This window comes from Bemisia tabaci, chromosome 1 (assembly GCF_918797505.1).
Source record: "Bemisia tabaci chromosome 1, PGI_BMITA_v3".
Classification (NCBI taxonomy): domain Eukaryota; kingdom Metazoa; phylum Arthropoda; class Insecta; order Hemiptera; family Aleyrodidae; genus Bemisia; species Bemisia tabaci.
In genome coordinates this window covers 80,810,903-80,827,649 of record NC_092793.1, presented here as the reverse complement: position 1 = coordinate 80,827,649, position 16,747 = coordinate 80,810,903, and the positions used below count along the sequence as shown (strand labels likewise).

The 16,747-nt window shown below is 42.9% G+C and overlaps 1 protein-coding gene across 1 annotated transcript in view; it reads right to left on the bottom strand.

Moving 5' to 3' along the window:
* Positions 1-16,747, bottom strand: part of LOC109044017 (roundabout homolog 2) — a 296,474-nt gene that overhangs the window by 108,127 nt on the left and 171,600 nt on the right. Inside the window, exon 2 of the mRNA XM_019061471.2 lies at positions 5,741-6,052. Coding sequence (XP_018917016.2) covers positions 5,741-6,052 — 312 coding nt within the window. The remainder of the gene's footprint in view (positions 1-5,740; positions 6,053-16,747) is intronic.

Genomic DNA, 16,747 nt, shown 5'->3' with positions numbered 1-16,747 from the left:
TGAAAGTATGTCAAGGGTCGGCCCCGATGTTGCCAGATCGCCACAGAGTACGGTGTGTCACTGCAAAAAAGTTGAAAGCTTATCGGAGGGTTACAATTAAACGCGGATTTTTGAGTCGAGGGAAAACTTGCGAGTGTTGGAGGACGCGGCAGGTGAAGGGTAGGAAGGGCTTGAGGCAACCGTTGATGGCCACTCCAGGGGATGATTGTCGAGAGTTGCGGAGATGCGACTCGCGCCAGGTGGAATCCAGGATTTCAGAGTGGACGACAATGAATGCTTTTTATTTGCACTCGGCACCTGTCTTTCACTCCGAGTTTTGAGGACGTTGTGGCGTTTTAGTGTAAAATAATCACGCTTGATTATCCAACAGAATAATTGCCATCACTAGACCTAGTGCATTTTATTTAATAAAATGAAAGTACCGCCAACCTAACTCGAGAAAATGTCTCGGTGATTTATCAGAGTGTCTAGTTTTTTTTCGTTATGGGAAATCCTGATTTTTCCTAGATTTTTACTGCAAAAACCTGATTTCATAATTTTTCCAAATCCTGATCTCTTGCGGAGAAAAACTTTTTCTCCGAAATTGCATTGCTCAATTTATATATAGTCCTCAATAGGTTCAAAATGAAGTCAAAATGCAGAAACTGTCAGTAAAAATGTAAAGGTGCAGGTCTCAATACATCAAAACGACATATTTGACAAAAACTCAAACCAGAGGCAATAGTACAGCCGTGCTGACGAAAAACGCAGTAAGGGCCTTCAATTGTTGCTAAACCTCAGATAAAGTGAAAATTTTTCAGTGAGAATCAGTGAATATTCTCCCTCCAGTTTTTCAGAGAGTTTCGTTCGCAATCATATCTAAATAATCTGAAAATTTCAAGCGAAAAAATGTATACTTCTCGTAAAAATAAACACCTTATTGGAAAGAACTTGGCAACTCTCGAAGGCTCATACGGCGTTTTTCCTAAGCACGGCACAGTACAGGCTCACAAAAGTTTTGAAGGACGAAGAAAAAAAAGAATATTTATTCAATAAAGTACAAAAACAGGAGATGGAATAAGGGTCCGTGAAATCTCCCGACCCTTTCTCGGATCGTCGCGCTCAAATTCAATCATCGTCGAACCAAAGATAACAATCATACGCGTTGACCCTTGTGGAATTTTCAGTGGGAAACGGCTTCATCGCTTGACCCAACACGAAAACTGCTTTGAATACATACGGAGCACCCGAATCTTCGACTAACTCGAAAACGCAAGAATCCACTCGACGGAAACTTTAGAAGGGTCATTTCGGATTTGCGCATGCACCGGGTTCGGTAAAAAGGAATTAATCACATTCCAAAGTCACTAAAATTGTGCTAGCATAGTTATAAACTTGAGGGTATGCCTATTGTGAGTCTACGATGTGCATTGAGTGAGTATGTTGATGTTGGATTTTGCAATGAGGAACTTCAGTTTCCGGAAATGCATGAAAGCGCAAATCTGTAAATGGAGAGTAAAGGCACATACGTTGATTCTAAAATGAACTTGAAACAGTAGTTCCTCGTTGCAAAACGTAATCCACTTTCTCGTCTCCCGGACGAAAGAACGGAACTCTATTCCAAATTTGTCACTTCAACTCAAACAATAAATGTATTGTAATATAATGTACCAGTCAAACAAGGTGTCTACTAAAATAGGCTGGCCAAAAATCAGTACTTTTACAGTGTTTTTTCAGTACATTTCCAAGAAATCCAGTATCTCTTCAGTGGGTAATTTCAGTACTTTTCCAGTACCTTCATTTGACGAAATTCGAGACATTTCAAAAATTTGAATTTCTCACTCAAATTTTGACAAAATGACAAAAATTCCGGACATTTTTGCGCTATTACCGCACTTTTCCAGAGCTTCCGGGCCGTCCTTAAAATATCGGTACTATTACCGGACTTTCTGGGAATTCCGGGCTTGTAGACACCCTGGTCAAAGTATCCAAAATTTTCCTGATTTTTGCATGGGGTCTGAGGAAGGATCAGTGAAATTTTCAGTTAAGAATGCTCAAGATTATCCTGGTTAATATGCAGTTTACGAGGGGAAATTCGGCGACATAGAAATGGAGTTACGTTCTTTCGTAGGAGAAGGACGATTTGGTACCCTGCTCAACACGTAGTTGAATAAAATTCAGGAGGAAGATGGGGTGAATGCTGTCGTGCTAAGGAAAAATGCCGATGAGCCTTCTGGTGTTGCCAAATTTCATTCAATAAATCACGAATTTTCGGGAAAATTTGTTAACGTATTTCCTACAATTTTTCAGAAAATTTTGTTCGCAATTTTACCTAAATTTCCTGAAAATTCCAAGGAAAAACATCCATGGCTTTCTTCAAGAATAAACGTTTTATCGAGGGAAAGTCGGCAACTCTCGAATGTTCATACGGCGTTTTTCCTTAGCACGGCAGAATGTTGTCGCTCATTTATATCTCATGAAAACTGTCAGATCTCTAGTGGAGGATCTCTATCCGTCTCTGTTCGGGGAGGAGGGCAAGAAGGAGGCTTGAAACCTGGATGGCGTTCGGGTGAGTTGCGAGAGGTTTTCCGTGGCAACTCAGCGCGGGCTGGGAGACTTTCAACAGATTGAATTTCACCCTAAGCCAGGATCGTTCTTAGCTTGCCAAGATGAAGCGTGAAGTTTTCTCGCGGCTAAATAGGGACTAAGTGACGTGGAGAGTGACAGTCGGCCTTTTCCTCGGGCTCCCGCGAGACCGCGCGGCTCAATCACGTGACAGTCAAGATGCAGTATTCATAGAATATCTTCCGAATCGCCTCGTTGCCACCGCCCCGCCGCGCCCTCATCAAAACGCGTCGTTTCCTTTGCTCTCTTTCCATTTTGGCTTTATTTCCATTGCTTCATTCGGACCGGGTTCATCAGAAGGGAGCCAACCTAGATTTTCGAGAAAATTAAGTAAAGAACGTTTTTGATTTCCGCTGGTTATATACTTTCTCCTGCCAAAAACTCAAAGTCGAAAAAAAAATAATTAGTTAGCAGGGTGTCTGGTTTTTTTCTCATTTTGGGAAATCCTGACGAAATCCTGATTTTTGACTGCTAAATCCTGATTTCATAATTTTTCCAAATCCAGATCAAATCCTGATTTTATATGGAGAAAAAATTAAAATTCCTGCAATAGCTCGACAAAAAAATCCGATCAAACGGCCGACTTTTCTCAAATTCTGATTTTACGACCGATTTTTCCTCAAATCCTGATGAAATCGGAATTGAATCCTGATTGGCGTCAAATCCTAATCATATCGGGGAAATCCGGAAAATCCTGATGCTAGACACCCTGGTTAGTGAAAAGAGGGGTCCAGGTTAAACGCTCGGCTAGCAGCAGCAGCATAGATCGTAGAGCAAAGCATCGATCGTTTACGCATCGGGCCATCGCGCCTTCAATTATGCACATGCAACACGGACATCCATCAAGCACGAATAGTTGTATCTCTGCGCCGTCATCAAGGAGCGTCGTTTCCTTTGCTACGTTCTTATATTGTGTTTGTTTTCATTGGTCTCATTTATAGTTGTACTTCAAAGGCAACGTGAGCAACACAGTCAAAGTTGGGAGAGACTTTCTGACTCCGGCCTCGTCTTTTTCAACTTTTCCCCGAATCGAAGCATAAAAAGCTCGGTTAGCAGCATAGATCGCAGAGCAAAGCATCGAGCGTTTACGCATCGGGCCATCGCGCCTTCAATTTTGCACATGCAACACGGACATCCATCAAGCACGAATAGTTGTATCTCTGCGCCGCTGCCGAGGCATCCCCACGTTCTCAGCATCTACTGACTGAGCAGGAACGATGTGTTTCCTCGCCACATCAAGATCATGGCCGAAGAGGGCCATTGCTGTCCCGAGCATGTGAGGTATTTGCGATTGAAGTACCTGGTCATTTGTAAAACTTTCGCGGACAATGGTTCCATTGACTGTCTCTGAAATGAACTCCAAAGCTCAAAAAATCTCTTAACGTTGGGTCCGTAATAGACGAGATATCTCGAGCTACCCTGAGAGTCTCCCTCGATATCAGTCAAACTCTCTATGCCTATACAGGGAGTAAATACATTACCAGGCTTGCCGTTGTTCCAGATTTGGAGGCCCCAGACAAAGAAGCAACCGTGATAATGTATTTGCACCCTATCTGTGCATGGAGAGTTTGATTAAATATACCTAGAGGTGGACTCTCGTTGGAGCGTGAAGGGTACCTTTCGTCACGGCCTCGACTTTGAGAGCTTTTTTTCAGTGTTTGAGTTTTTTTAGGGGGTGTTTTAGAGCTTTTTTTTCAGAGACAGTTTTGGGGCTTTTTTTTTTTTTTTTTTTTTGAGAAAACCAGTGGCACCGTGTTTCTCACGAAATTTCACGGAAGGTTATGTTACACGATGGCACCTATGTTGTTTATAAAATGAGTCAGAAATAGTAATTCTTCCTTGCAAATTGTAGTCCAATTAGGATTGCGCAAAACTCAACTTTAGCCTTTCTTTCTTGGAAAATACACTGAGACTTGAATTGAGTAAAAAGAGACGGATCATATCTGGCAAAAGCGCGCAATGATATCGGCGTGAGTTTAAATATGAATCGCACCAATGCATTTTCTCAGCGGCGCTTCCCCCGCTTCTTCGAGACCTGTTGACTTTCTCGGGAGCACTCTAAAAAATGAGAAAAACTTAGACCGAAAAGCGGAAGGTATCAATTTAGGCCCGCGCAAAACTTGCTATTGGCCGCTCTCATATTACTCTTGACATGCGGGAATCTGGTGCCAAGTTGGCATTCTCAGAGAGTACTCCTGTGACGTTTTCACTAATTTGAGGTGTGAATAAGCCACGAGCTGACCCAAATAAGAAAACATTGCGATGCGATCCATTGAAATTATTCATGATGAATGACTGCATTGATGAGCACTCAATATACAATGAATCAATGGGTCAGTTGCACTGGTCACAGAATCTTGTTTTGATGCTTGATTCTTGTAGATCAGCTAAAAATTATACAATCCGTTCAAACAGCAACTTTCTACATTTAATATTAACCGAGATATCGCACTTGGAAAAATTCGGTTTATGACGTCATCCACGGCGGTAGTGACACCTTTTGTTTCTTCCACCTTGCTTTCACCAGAGCAAAAAATGATTCTGAGACCAGCGCAACTGACCCTCTCATTCATCCCCTCTTAAATAGTGCGTGTAATACTAGAGCGGCCAAGGACATCCAAAAGTACAAATTCCCAAAGGCGCAAAATGACAATTTTCGCTGGTTCTGGCGTGGTAGTGATTCGGTTGCGCATGGTAGTGCGGTTTCAGAGATTTCAAGCATATTCCATCTAAGATTTCCAAAATTTCTATTTTCAATCAGTTTACAGTAAGTTTATGATATAAGTTTTAAATAATAATTGACGGATTTGGTCATAAAAACTCGACAACTCAGCTATGCTGGATCCAAGCATTTCCCTTTCCTTGCATCCTTCCTCCTCTTAGCGAGTTTTCTCCTTCGCATTTCTTTACATCCGCCTTTTATTTTAGGTTTGCGCTTTATGAAGACTATTGCACTTAAAATTTGGACGTTTGGCTGATGGATTTGTGCGCATACTGCCTACCGTTCTTGCGCTTTCAGGAATTTGTACCACCAGGAATGAGCGCTTTGGGAAATTTGCGCTCCCGGGAATTGGGGATTTTAGATAGTGTCCAGAAAGGCCTCTTAGCGAAGCTGGTGGAAATGAGGTTTGCTTACCTGCAACTTCAAGTGTGGCGTTGTTGCTGGTGACCTGTCCGAGCTCGTTCTTGGCGACGCACCAGTAGACGCCGCTGTCGGAGTCCTTCTTCCCGTAGCGGGTCGAGAGGAAGAAGAGGGAGGTTCCGCGGTCGAGGACCATCCGCTGCGGCCCGGAGGAGCTGACCAGTTGCCCGTCCTTGTACCACTCGATCGAGGGCTCCGGCTTCCCGACTGCCTTGCAGTTGAGCGTCACCGGCTCCCCTTTCGTCACCGTCTTCGACGCCGGGTGCTCCGAGATCCGCGGCGCCTGCGAGTGGCTGTAGTCCATCCCTGAAACACACATTTCAATCATCAGATCAATCCGCTTCACGCTGGACCACTGCATCAACGACAAATTGTACGTATTTCTGTCAAACGGAACTGTGTGCATTATGACGTGAGCCCTGTTATGCATGTATTCTTATGGGTCTCAGGGCTCATACCTTAATGCACATAGTTCCGTTTGACAGAAATACGTCCAACTCAACACCGAAGAAAAAAAGTTCGGTCATGTGAACCGAACGCTCGGTGTTCCAAATTGTCCCAAATATTCGGTTCGTCAAACTTAACTTTCGGTTTGTCAAACTGAACTATCGACTGGTCACATTTAACTCTTAGTTTGTCAAACTGAACTCGGTTTGTGTAGCCGAACGTTCGCCATATATGACCAAACTCTGTCAGCTCACTTCACCGCATAAATTCGGTTACAGGAACCGACTCGGTTCGATAAACCAAAAATTAAGTTTGACAAACCGAATTAGTTGGGCTGTTATGGAACACCAAACATTGGTCCATACGACCAAACTTTTTTTTCAGCGAGGCTAAAATTAGACTAAAGAACACAAGAAAATGGACAACCAAGCTAAAACAAACGAACAGAATAGCTAGGAGATGAAACAGCAGAAGGATGGGAGGAGCCTCGTAGTTGAGCAAGACATCCTTGTTTTAATTTGAAAAAACATCGGGCCATTAAAACACTTGCGAGGCATACTGTGAAATATAAATGACGAGAAAAACGTTGGGGAGGTGAGCGGACCAGGGTCGGCTGTTTTCCTGTGAAAAAGAGGGATACTGAGGACCAGGGCGCAGGGTCTTGGTCGGTGGGGGCGAAGGGTCCACGATGAAAAATTGCTGTCGCCGCTCCCCGATGAGGCTGGAGCTCCGTTCCGAGGAGAAATTGGGGGTTATGAGGGGGGGGGGGGGTTACTCGTCTCGTCTGGCGATAGAGGGATATGCATTTTCCACCTTGGAGCTTTCTCAAACCTGGGGCCTGAATCGATCCCTCTCCCTTCCGATCCCATGCGCCCACTGCGGAGACACCCCCCTCCCCCTTTCTACGCTTACCTGATTTTTTATTTACCAAGTGGTACCATAGACGATTTATTTCCGTGTCCCTGAATTGGGAGTTGCCCGCCAATGCCTTTCAACCGCTCTCCTTGTGAATTCGTAAGTGGTTGTGATTTTCCTTCCGGGGATCGGCGATCCTTCACTATTGCCACCTTCGTCCGAAAAATAGAAAATTTTACGAACTGTTAGAAAAAAGGGGAAGAGCACCTGCTTTTTAAGAACACGATGTATACCGAATGCCGAAAAAACTGCTCTCAGTTGAAGGAGCGTATCAGGATTTCTATTTGAAACGTGCTCTCCCAGCACACGAGGAAATGTTCGTCGAAACTGGAACGCTAATTTTCCACTGGAATTAGAGGCGAGATATCCTCGGAAAGCACGGTGCCGGTTACACATCGAAAGAATCGACCATTATAGTGATACAATTGAAAAACTGTTTTCCTTGGATTATCATAGGAAATTTCCTATCTTTAAGGAAGCTTAAAAACGCATATTTCTCGCGCAGATTGTGAAGTTAGAAGTGTATTTCAGACATTCCCAATGCACTCATCGAGATTTTTGAGTCATTTTCCACAAGAAATAAGTAGAGACAAGGGACCCTCCACTGGCCTCTTTGCAACAGGTGGAAGTTTTTACTTTCGGAGATTCAACAATTCCTAATGGACAATTAAAAGGGAGCAACAATCGTCACTCTTATTTCGGCTGTTGACCTACCTACATGGTGGATGATGAGCTTCGGATGACGTCATGAGCCAAACAAGTTTCCCAAACTTCGGCTTGTTTGCCAAACGAAACCGCCAACACATGTTAAATATCAACCATGTAGGTAAGTCAACAGTAGAATGCTGAAGTCCCGAAAGTAAAAGCTTCCACCATTGTCAAGATACTAGTGGAGGGTCTCGGGGATTTTTTTTTTTTTTTTGGCTCTACCTAGTTGAAATTTGCAAGAGGCCCATTCGATTTTGAATTTTTAGGCGTGAGCTTTCGTTAAAAAATCTTATGAGCAGACGCTGTTTTAATTCGAAGCAGTTCCGAGAGGAGGCAACCTGGGAGTGATCAAAGTTCTGGACCGGAGATCCTTCCTCCCCGTCTCGAGCATCTCTCCTCCTCGCGCGAGCCGCTCGCCATTCGCCGTTCACTGCGCGCACAACCATTGCGTGTGTACAAGCGGGAGTGTCCAAGATAGGTATGCTTCGATTAATTTCGGATTTCTGATTTATGGTTGAGCGGGTTACTCACGGCCAAGAATGAGGCACAGGTCAGCTTGCTGTGAAGAATAGCTTCGGCTCCGCGAGTTCAAATTTTTCGGTCTCCGTAGCTTCGAGTCGGCAATTCTAACTGGACGATTAATCTTTCGCTGAAAATCATTTATTAGAATTATCCAACTGATTTCATGTTCGAGATTCTGTACCGCAGCATGTTTTTGGTGGACTGGAGCTTGAATCCACTTTAAAATCGAATATTACATATGAACTAAGGGGCTACGCGGCCCAACCCCCAAATGACGCTTCGCGCCTCGTTTGGCCCGCTTCGCGGGTCCTCGCGAGAAAATCTAATAGAGCGAGCTCATACACTCAGGAAAGATATGATGGATCCAGAGTTCAGACTCTTAAGAAATTCAACAAGAAAAGCATACTCTTGATTCACGCAGAATTTTGCTTTAATCGACAGCCCAGCCTCACTGGAAAAAAAAAACACATTGGATCTAGAGTCCAGACTTTTGAAAACATTGACAAGAAAAAGGATTCTTGATTCAATCAGATTTAAGCTTTAAATAAAAAGGAAATCCGCTCTTAAGAGGCTTGGTTCTTGATTAAAGCTCAAATCTGATTGGATCAAGAGTATTTTTTCTTGTCGATGTTTTTAAGAGTCTGGAGTCTAGATCCAATGTGTTGTTTTTTCCAGTGCTCTTAATTGAAGAGGATTTCCTTTCTGCCTTTGCTCAAACTACAGTTCAGCTGGAACTGCACTTTAACTCATATTCATCATCCGAGCTCCAATGGTGGAAGAGAACTCCTTCATATCATGTTCGCTTTGGTGCCGGAAATGGTAAACGCTATAGAAAATGTAATAGAAAGTTATGCGGAGACGAAGCAGCGATACATTGAAGATCTCCGTTCGAAAAGGATAGAATTGACTATGCTGAATATTGATGCCAGGAACGAAACTGAACCAAGCGATGGCACTCTATTGGAGCATATCTACGGGCGCGAAAGTTTGTCACGATTCAAACAGCAGTAGATGAACGACCGGGGAGGGGGGGGCGAAAGCTCCCCTCGGCTCCCGCTCGCCTATTTTTGATAATAACATCGACGAAAAGTCCAAAGTCCCGGCGAAGTTCTGGAGTTGTAGTATTAAAGGATCATACAAGATTTCGCGTTAATAAAGCAGACAGCTTTAAGTTAAAGTCGAAGGGGGGTCGCCTCGTCGTCGTCGCTTATTTCATATCTGAAATTCTCGCGGCCTCTCCCGCCCCCTCGTCCCCGCTCCCCGGTCGGCGCCCTCTTAGCGTCATTTATTATCACTTGTAAGGCTCCCGGGTTTATACCTTTTCATTATGTAAATTATTTCTTACCTGCTAGCTACCAGGGTGCTAAGCGCCACCGATGAACCACCTTCACGTGGAATGCGCCCCCCCCCCTCCTCAACCGAGTTCTAAACTCACCCCTCTCCTCTTCGCCCTTCTCGGAGTAACCACTGCGACCGCGATATGAATTACTATTAATCTGCTTATATCGCCTTTCAGGTGCTGGGATACCTCCGATTCACTCCAGGAGTTCGCTCATCCCTGTCGATATCTTGGACGCGTCTTCAGATGGACGGCGGGTGAAGGGACGAGGGGAGGGGGTGCAAGAATGCGCTGCGGCGAGTGGTGAGATGGATGCCCAGAAATTCGCTTAATTAATTCACAAAACTCGGAGAACGGCTTTCTGAGATTAAGTCTTTGTTATAGCTAAGCTGTTCCTGGTCGCCTGCATTTTGTCGCTCGTCAAATGCCGCGCGCGGATTGGAACCGGTTCGGAGGAGTGGGAGAGCCAAAGGTTGATTTTCTGCATGCAATGTACTAGGATTCGTTTAACTGCCGAAGAAGGGGCGTAATGTTCATTATTGCAAAATATTTATTTTAGATATACGACCGGGGGAGCAAAAATTTCTCGACCACGCGACTGAGAAGGTGGCGTATGAAAATGAAGGCCCCGACATAGGATTTTTCACTTGGGGCAGTCGAAAAAACTCGGTTTTTTTCGTATTGTATAACTGCAGTTAAAATCACCTGTTTTTCGCAAAATAGCGGGGATTTTTACGTACAGTAAAAAATTGCTTATTTTTTTTAAATTCCTCAGGAAAAAGTTTTTTCAAAAGAGAAGGCTAAGAACTTTCTGCATCCCTGTCTACGACTTTCCTTCCACATCAGAACAATTTTCATAAATTTGTATCAGTGCTACTTAAAGTTTATTTAGAATAGTAAATTAACGAGGTAAAAAAGAATACAAAATAGGAGAAACGAGTCTTATCATTACGCCTGAGTAAGGTTCATAGAAAAAAGGATGCTGCGCTTCCGGCATAAAATCCACTTTACGAATAATGACAGGATATATACTACTTCACAGCTGCTGTAAGAAATTCTCCGCATTTCGCCGAGATTATTCTTGCCCAAGATGGTTTAGAGATATTTTTGAAAACTTGTTAAAACTTGGGACCAGATTGGAGATTATGAAGATAATATGAATACGAAAAATGAGATTAGATGCAAATAAGGTGAAGTATTTCATTACGAGCTCGTTTAGACGGTCTGCTGTATGGAAAGTTTCTCAATCAGGGAAATCTTGTTCTCCAATACGCTACAACAGGATTCCCTCGTGTCTTAATGCTTTTCCTCGCTTCACAATTTCTCGCCTCGAGAGAATGAACATACATTTTTATTTCCTTCTCATCATTCCGCTCGTTTGCCCTTTAATTTGGCTATTCTGCGTCGTCTTCACCTCGTACTAGACTTTACGTCCGGGAAGAGACTTAGAAGAGAATCGCAAAATAGAGGAAGGAAATGAACGCCGACTAAAACACGGTAGTTCATGAGTAATACTTTTTGCGATTGAATCGTTTCGTGCAAAAACAGCTTGTGTCCATTTTCTCTGTTTTTGAGAAAACTCCAAAAAACTGTAGAGGCCTTTTAAATGCGGGATTGAAAAATGTTCTGAAATTAGTGTAAAGAAAGTTATTTCATGCAGAGCGACTTCTTAGCTGCTTTGGCTATATTTACACATCTAAGATAAATGTAAATAATGTATTCATGTATTTGGAGCTACTCAAAGTCGGTCTCGAAAAAGTATACTACTTTAAAGCTACAACAATAAAAAAAAACAAAACAATAAAATAAAAAAAAAAACTCGAGATCCTGTTCAAAGCCAGTCAAACTGGTGAAGTCAGGGGTTTGGGAGGGGGTATTGAACAGGGCCGAGAAGTACAGAGAGCAGCTCGACTCGGAGAACGGGGTACGTTTCTTCCCGAGGGATTCAACCGAAGGGATTAAACCAGTGTTGACCGTGGATTAAAAGTTACTGACGACGCGGCATGGCGTAATGGGGGGCATTTGGGGGAGCGAAAGGGGAGGGGGAGGGGGGCCGCCGTCCGGATTAGTGCGTGGGGGTGGCTAACAATTAAATTCAGAGCAGACACCGACCCTGCCCGAGCCCGACACGGCACTAAATACTCAACTCCTTCGCCCGCCACATTCACAATTTTTGACTGCGCGTCCACACTCCGCAAGCTTTCAAACCTGAACTGGAAACACACGTTGCTCCTCTGGCGTAAGGTTGTGCCTCAATTTTCACGTGAGCCCTGTTCTCCGTATAACTCTATACTTTCCAGGGCTCATTTGGAAACAGAAATGCGGCGGAGAACGTCAGAGAAACGGCGGTTAGTACGATTATGCGCCACACGGTGGATCGAGTCAATACGAGAGATTCAACAAAATTTGGAAACTTTAAACGATTTTAACTCCATTTATACACAACTTTGAGCGTCTGAAAGCGGTTTCAATGGTTTTTCCGTGAAATTCTCTGTCGGAAACACCCCTTGAAATTTAAAATGTGACGAAAAAAAACATCAAAATTTGCAGTTTTAGTCAAAAATTTCATGGCCGACCTCTCCAATTGACTCGATCCACTGTGCGCCGGGTAAAAAGCAACACGATTTTAGAGGGAAAAACATTTTAACGAAGAAATCAAAAAGTGGCTCAAATGCTACGTTTCGGTTACGTTTTTATTCAACCGGTCATTCTCAAACGCCAGAAATGAGAATTCGAGCTAAACAGTGAAAACTGTTTCAATCGACCCGACCTCTCCTAAATCTCGTCAACGAAAGCAACAAAGCATCATAGCGATCCCTGCGTTCCCAGGGACGAGTGTTCGCAACAATCTAGCAATGATGGCCTGCGTTATCTTTTAAATCTTCATGTGGACCTCTATCCAGAGAAATCTGATGCCCGGAGGACCTGTAACCTTAAAGGCTCTGCAAAAAAACATGATTCTTGCAACAGAAATTACTGAAATCAACTCCTCACCAAGATGCTGACGTTTTAATTAGCATCAATTACGGAAACGTTGAATTCGCCGCTCACAGGAAAAGTCCCGACTAGAGTCTACGTGAATCATATCACGCGCTCCAAGTTTTCGTAGGATTCTTAATCAAGCCGTGTTCTTTCGCCACCCTGCTTCGTAAACAACGAACAACGCCTGAGCCGAAGCTCCGAGATTCACGTTGCTATATTTTCATGTCACAGAGCCTTTTAGGAGTGTTAGGGTGACATTCAGTGTGTAGTTTAACTCAAACAGATAGTGGTTTTCGTATGAGCAGGAAGTCTGAATCTATGCATAAAAAAACCTAAACAGCTTAGTTAGGAGTTTTTTTTTTCAATAATTTTCGCTGCAACGATCGTAGTTTGCAAATTTCGATAAGAAACAACGTATCATAATGTCGAAATTCACACCTCGACTGATAATACATTCCGATGGCGAAAAGGAATTTCAAAAGATAGCGGACAACCATCGGGAAGGAAAGCATGGAGCCAACCCTGAGAGATGGAAGCAGTCTTTGATATAAAAAAAAGAAGAAGAAAGCATTTGAATGGCGGGGCGGGATGCGGACGGAGGGACCGCGGGCGGAGAGACGAGGCGTAGGCAAGACGGCTTAAAATTTACTTGCGGCGGACATGATATGAATAATTTTTCAGAATTTCCTCAATATTATCTTCAAGTCGGGTAGTAACTTTAACTTTTTATGCGCGCAGCCGTAAAACTTTGGGTCGGGCGATGCTAGGTGGCCGGCGCTAGGGGGAGGGCCGAGGGTTCAAGTAAAGTGTGAGGTCGCGCGGAATAGATATAAACACAGATCAGAGGCAGCTCGAGCCGCTTAGAATGACGCAAGGTCTAATTTTGCTGAGCTCTTCGCCGCGCCGTACTACTGGACAAAATCTTCTTCAAAATTCAGCTCTTGTATGCCTTGCAAAAACCCTTTCTAGTGAACTGAAACTGAGCAACACTTTAGCAGTCACACAACATGATAACTAATTAATTGATGGTTTGAAAAATTACCATAGTAATAGCTTAGCACTGAAAATGAAAATAGTGGTCCAGCGATAGCTGTGCAGTTTTGAGCTTTTATCCTATAACGTGCCCCCCAAGCTCAAAAAAGCTTTCAAAGTTGCGGTCATGATGGAGAGGGATCTCCTACAACATGAAAGCTGACCTCGTGTATCTAGTTAAACTCCCATCACCGAAAAAAAAAAAGTTGATTTAAAATTCTGGGTGTAAAAAAAGCGCGCGAGAATTTAAAAAATGCTGGATTAATTGCTACAGCAGTTACTTTAGCACTGCCAAGATGTAAAACTAACTGCTGTGGCGGGTAAATCAGCATTTCATGGGTTCTCGCACCGTTTTTTTTACATCCAGAATGTTAAATCAACTTAAATTTTTTTCGGCGTGGACATAAAGCGAATAAATTAGCAGGGTTATACCAGTTGTTGTGAGGATTCCAAGGTTGCGGTTGCAATCATGCTTATGTATTGTATGAGCTCCTTATCTGTACAGGAATAGTTTGAATGGGTATACAGGTGGACTCATTCATGACGTGGGAGATACCCTCCAATACGGCTTCAACTTCAAGAGCCATTTCTTGAGCTTGAGAGTTTTTCGGGGGAAAAAAAATTGCCATGACATAATCATTCTTTCTCAAAAAATTTGACGAAGTTTGAAGTACTTGAACCGCAGATCCTCGCGGCATACAAGAACTCGATTGAGGAAAGGTAGACACCCACACTGTCCTGCTAAGGAAAAACGCCGTATGAGCCTTCAGGCGTTGCCTAATTTCCTTCGACAAATCACTAATTTTCAGGAGAATTCGTGGATATTTTTCTCCCAATTTCTCAGATAATTTTGTTCGTAATTCGATCTAACGTATCTGAAAATTTAAAAGAAAAGTATTCATAACTTTTTTCAGAAACAAACATTTTATCGGAGGAAATTTGGCAACTTTCGAATGTTCATACGGCGTTCTTCCTTAGCACGGCATGCGACTTTAACGGACCGCCATTTTTATCCTCGGTGCGATTTCTATGGTCATTTTTCCAAACCATCAGCGATTATGCTACGAGATTGCTATGTAGAATGCCGTTTCATACGAGTCCACGAAAAACGGTTTTGGAGGACTGGAAGGTACCAGGAACAAATCGAGAGGGACAATTGCAGAATATCTGAAACGGACGAATCCACGCCACGATATACAGTGCATCCGCGCTTACAAAATCAAGGTGTAAGGCGAAGGCATCATAAATCAAGAAGAGGAGTGTTGATTGCCGGACAAGCGATTCGAGCGCAGCGCCCTCTTGTCGCGGTGCTCGCGGCGATAAAAGCCCCCCTTCCCCCCACCTCCATCCCTTGGATGTGGAGAGAACCCCGTTACTGGAGACTTGGGGAGAAAAACAAGGAAAAATAAGCTTAAGGAAGATGAAGACTTATTGTTGGTTTTAAAGGAAAGAACAAGCAATGATCTTATATACGAGAGGGTAGTTGGCCCGTAATCGGTTTAATATCATTGTTGTATAAGGGGGAGCAATATTCTCCCCCAACCACGTGACCGGACTCGAAATGATCGGGGACCGTTCAAGCTCGGCTTCCCCGTCGTCGCGCCAAAAAGCTGCCCCCTCTCTCACCCTACACATACCTCAGTTGCCAAATTTTCAAGTTTATATGGGGACAAAAAATTGCCAAGTAACGTATGAGGAAATAGTGAACAGTTTTAGAATTTTTTTTGGAAACCCCACAGTGGCGTGGCGTGCTTAACGATAAATCGATTGATCTGCCATTTAAATCTATAAAAAAGGATCGATTAACAGGGTGTTGGCAACGAAAACCTTAATAATCGATTCTTTACCATAGCCTCAAATGGGGAAACATCGATAATCGATCATTCACGCTTCGCCACTGAAACCCCATTCTAAAAAACACTTTCAAAAAGAAAAAAAATAAGGAAGATTTATTTTTAAATACATTTACAAGATATAATCATAATTTTTTTTAGAAAGTTTTCAAAATGGTTCAAAAATAAATTAAAACCTTCAATGTACCTTCTTTCATGTATTTAAACTTTCCTTTTTTGAAATGATTAAAATATGACTTGCAACCATAATAAAAACGCATATATGTTACCAAAACTCATCTCTTAAACCTTTCCAAGTCGTTTTTGACGTACATTTCCCCTCTTTGAAGAATCATTTTAAAATATTTTATTGTTCTGACATACATTTTAAAAAAAATTTTCGGGCCGTTCATAAATTACGTAACGTTCTGTTGGGAGGGGTTGAAGGATACACAAAACTTGCTTTACAGAAGTGCTTAAAAAGGGAAAAGAGGGGTCGAAAATGTCGAAAAGGTGTTTTTCTTTATTATTTTCATCAGCAAAAAAAAAAAAAGCAAACATCGCCCGAATTTCTGAAACCATGGTATTAAGATCAGGAGCGGACTGATTCCTCGAGGCGGCCGGAGAAAATCACATTTTCACCGAAAACATACAGGATAGCGAAACCTCTACAATCTGTAATCCTAGGATTGAAAGCTCGCGGTGTATACTGTTCGGAAATTGTGAACACCGGGATTGATTCAACACCAGGAAAACACGACTTTTCAACGAATTGAGCGCGACTGTGGTAAACGCGCAATGCATTAAGTATCCTGCAGACTTGTAAGGCGCTGTACTACCCGCCGCGCGCACCGTGCTGTACGCGCAATGCATGAAGTATCCTACGGTCTTGTAAGGCGCCACTACGCTTTCCGCGCTGGCCGCACTGTGTTTGATACGATTATTCAAACTTGCGACGTCAACGGTTTTCAACTTATGATTTTGAAGCTTTTGTAAAGTTTGTTGGAAGATATTGTCATTTCAAATGATAAAATATTACAGACCAAACTAATTTTCTTCTCTTCATTTATATATTTTTATAAATAATTTTAAGTGAAAGCATGCAAGTGAAGCGTCTTTTATGTGTAAGCTCCCTCGTTGCTCAGCAATGTAATGGCGTTATCATTTGAACTAAAATTTGCTATTCGGAACTACAATTCCTAGCTCACCTGAAAAAACTCTTCT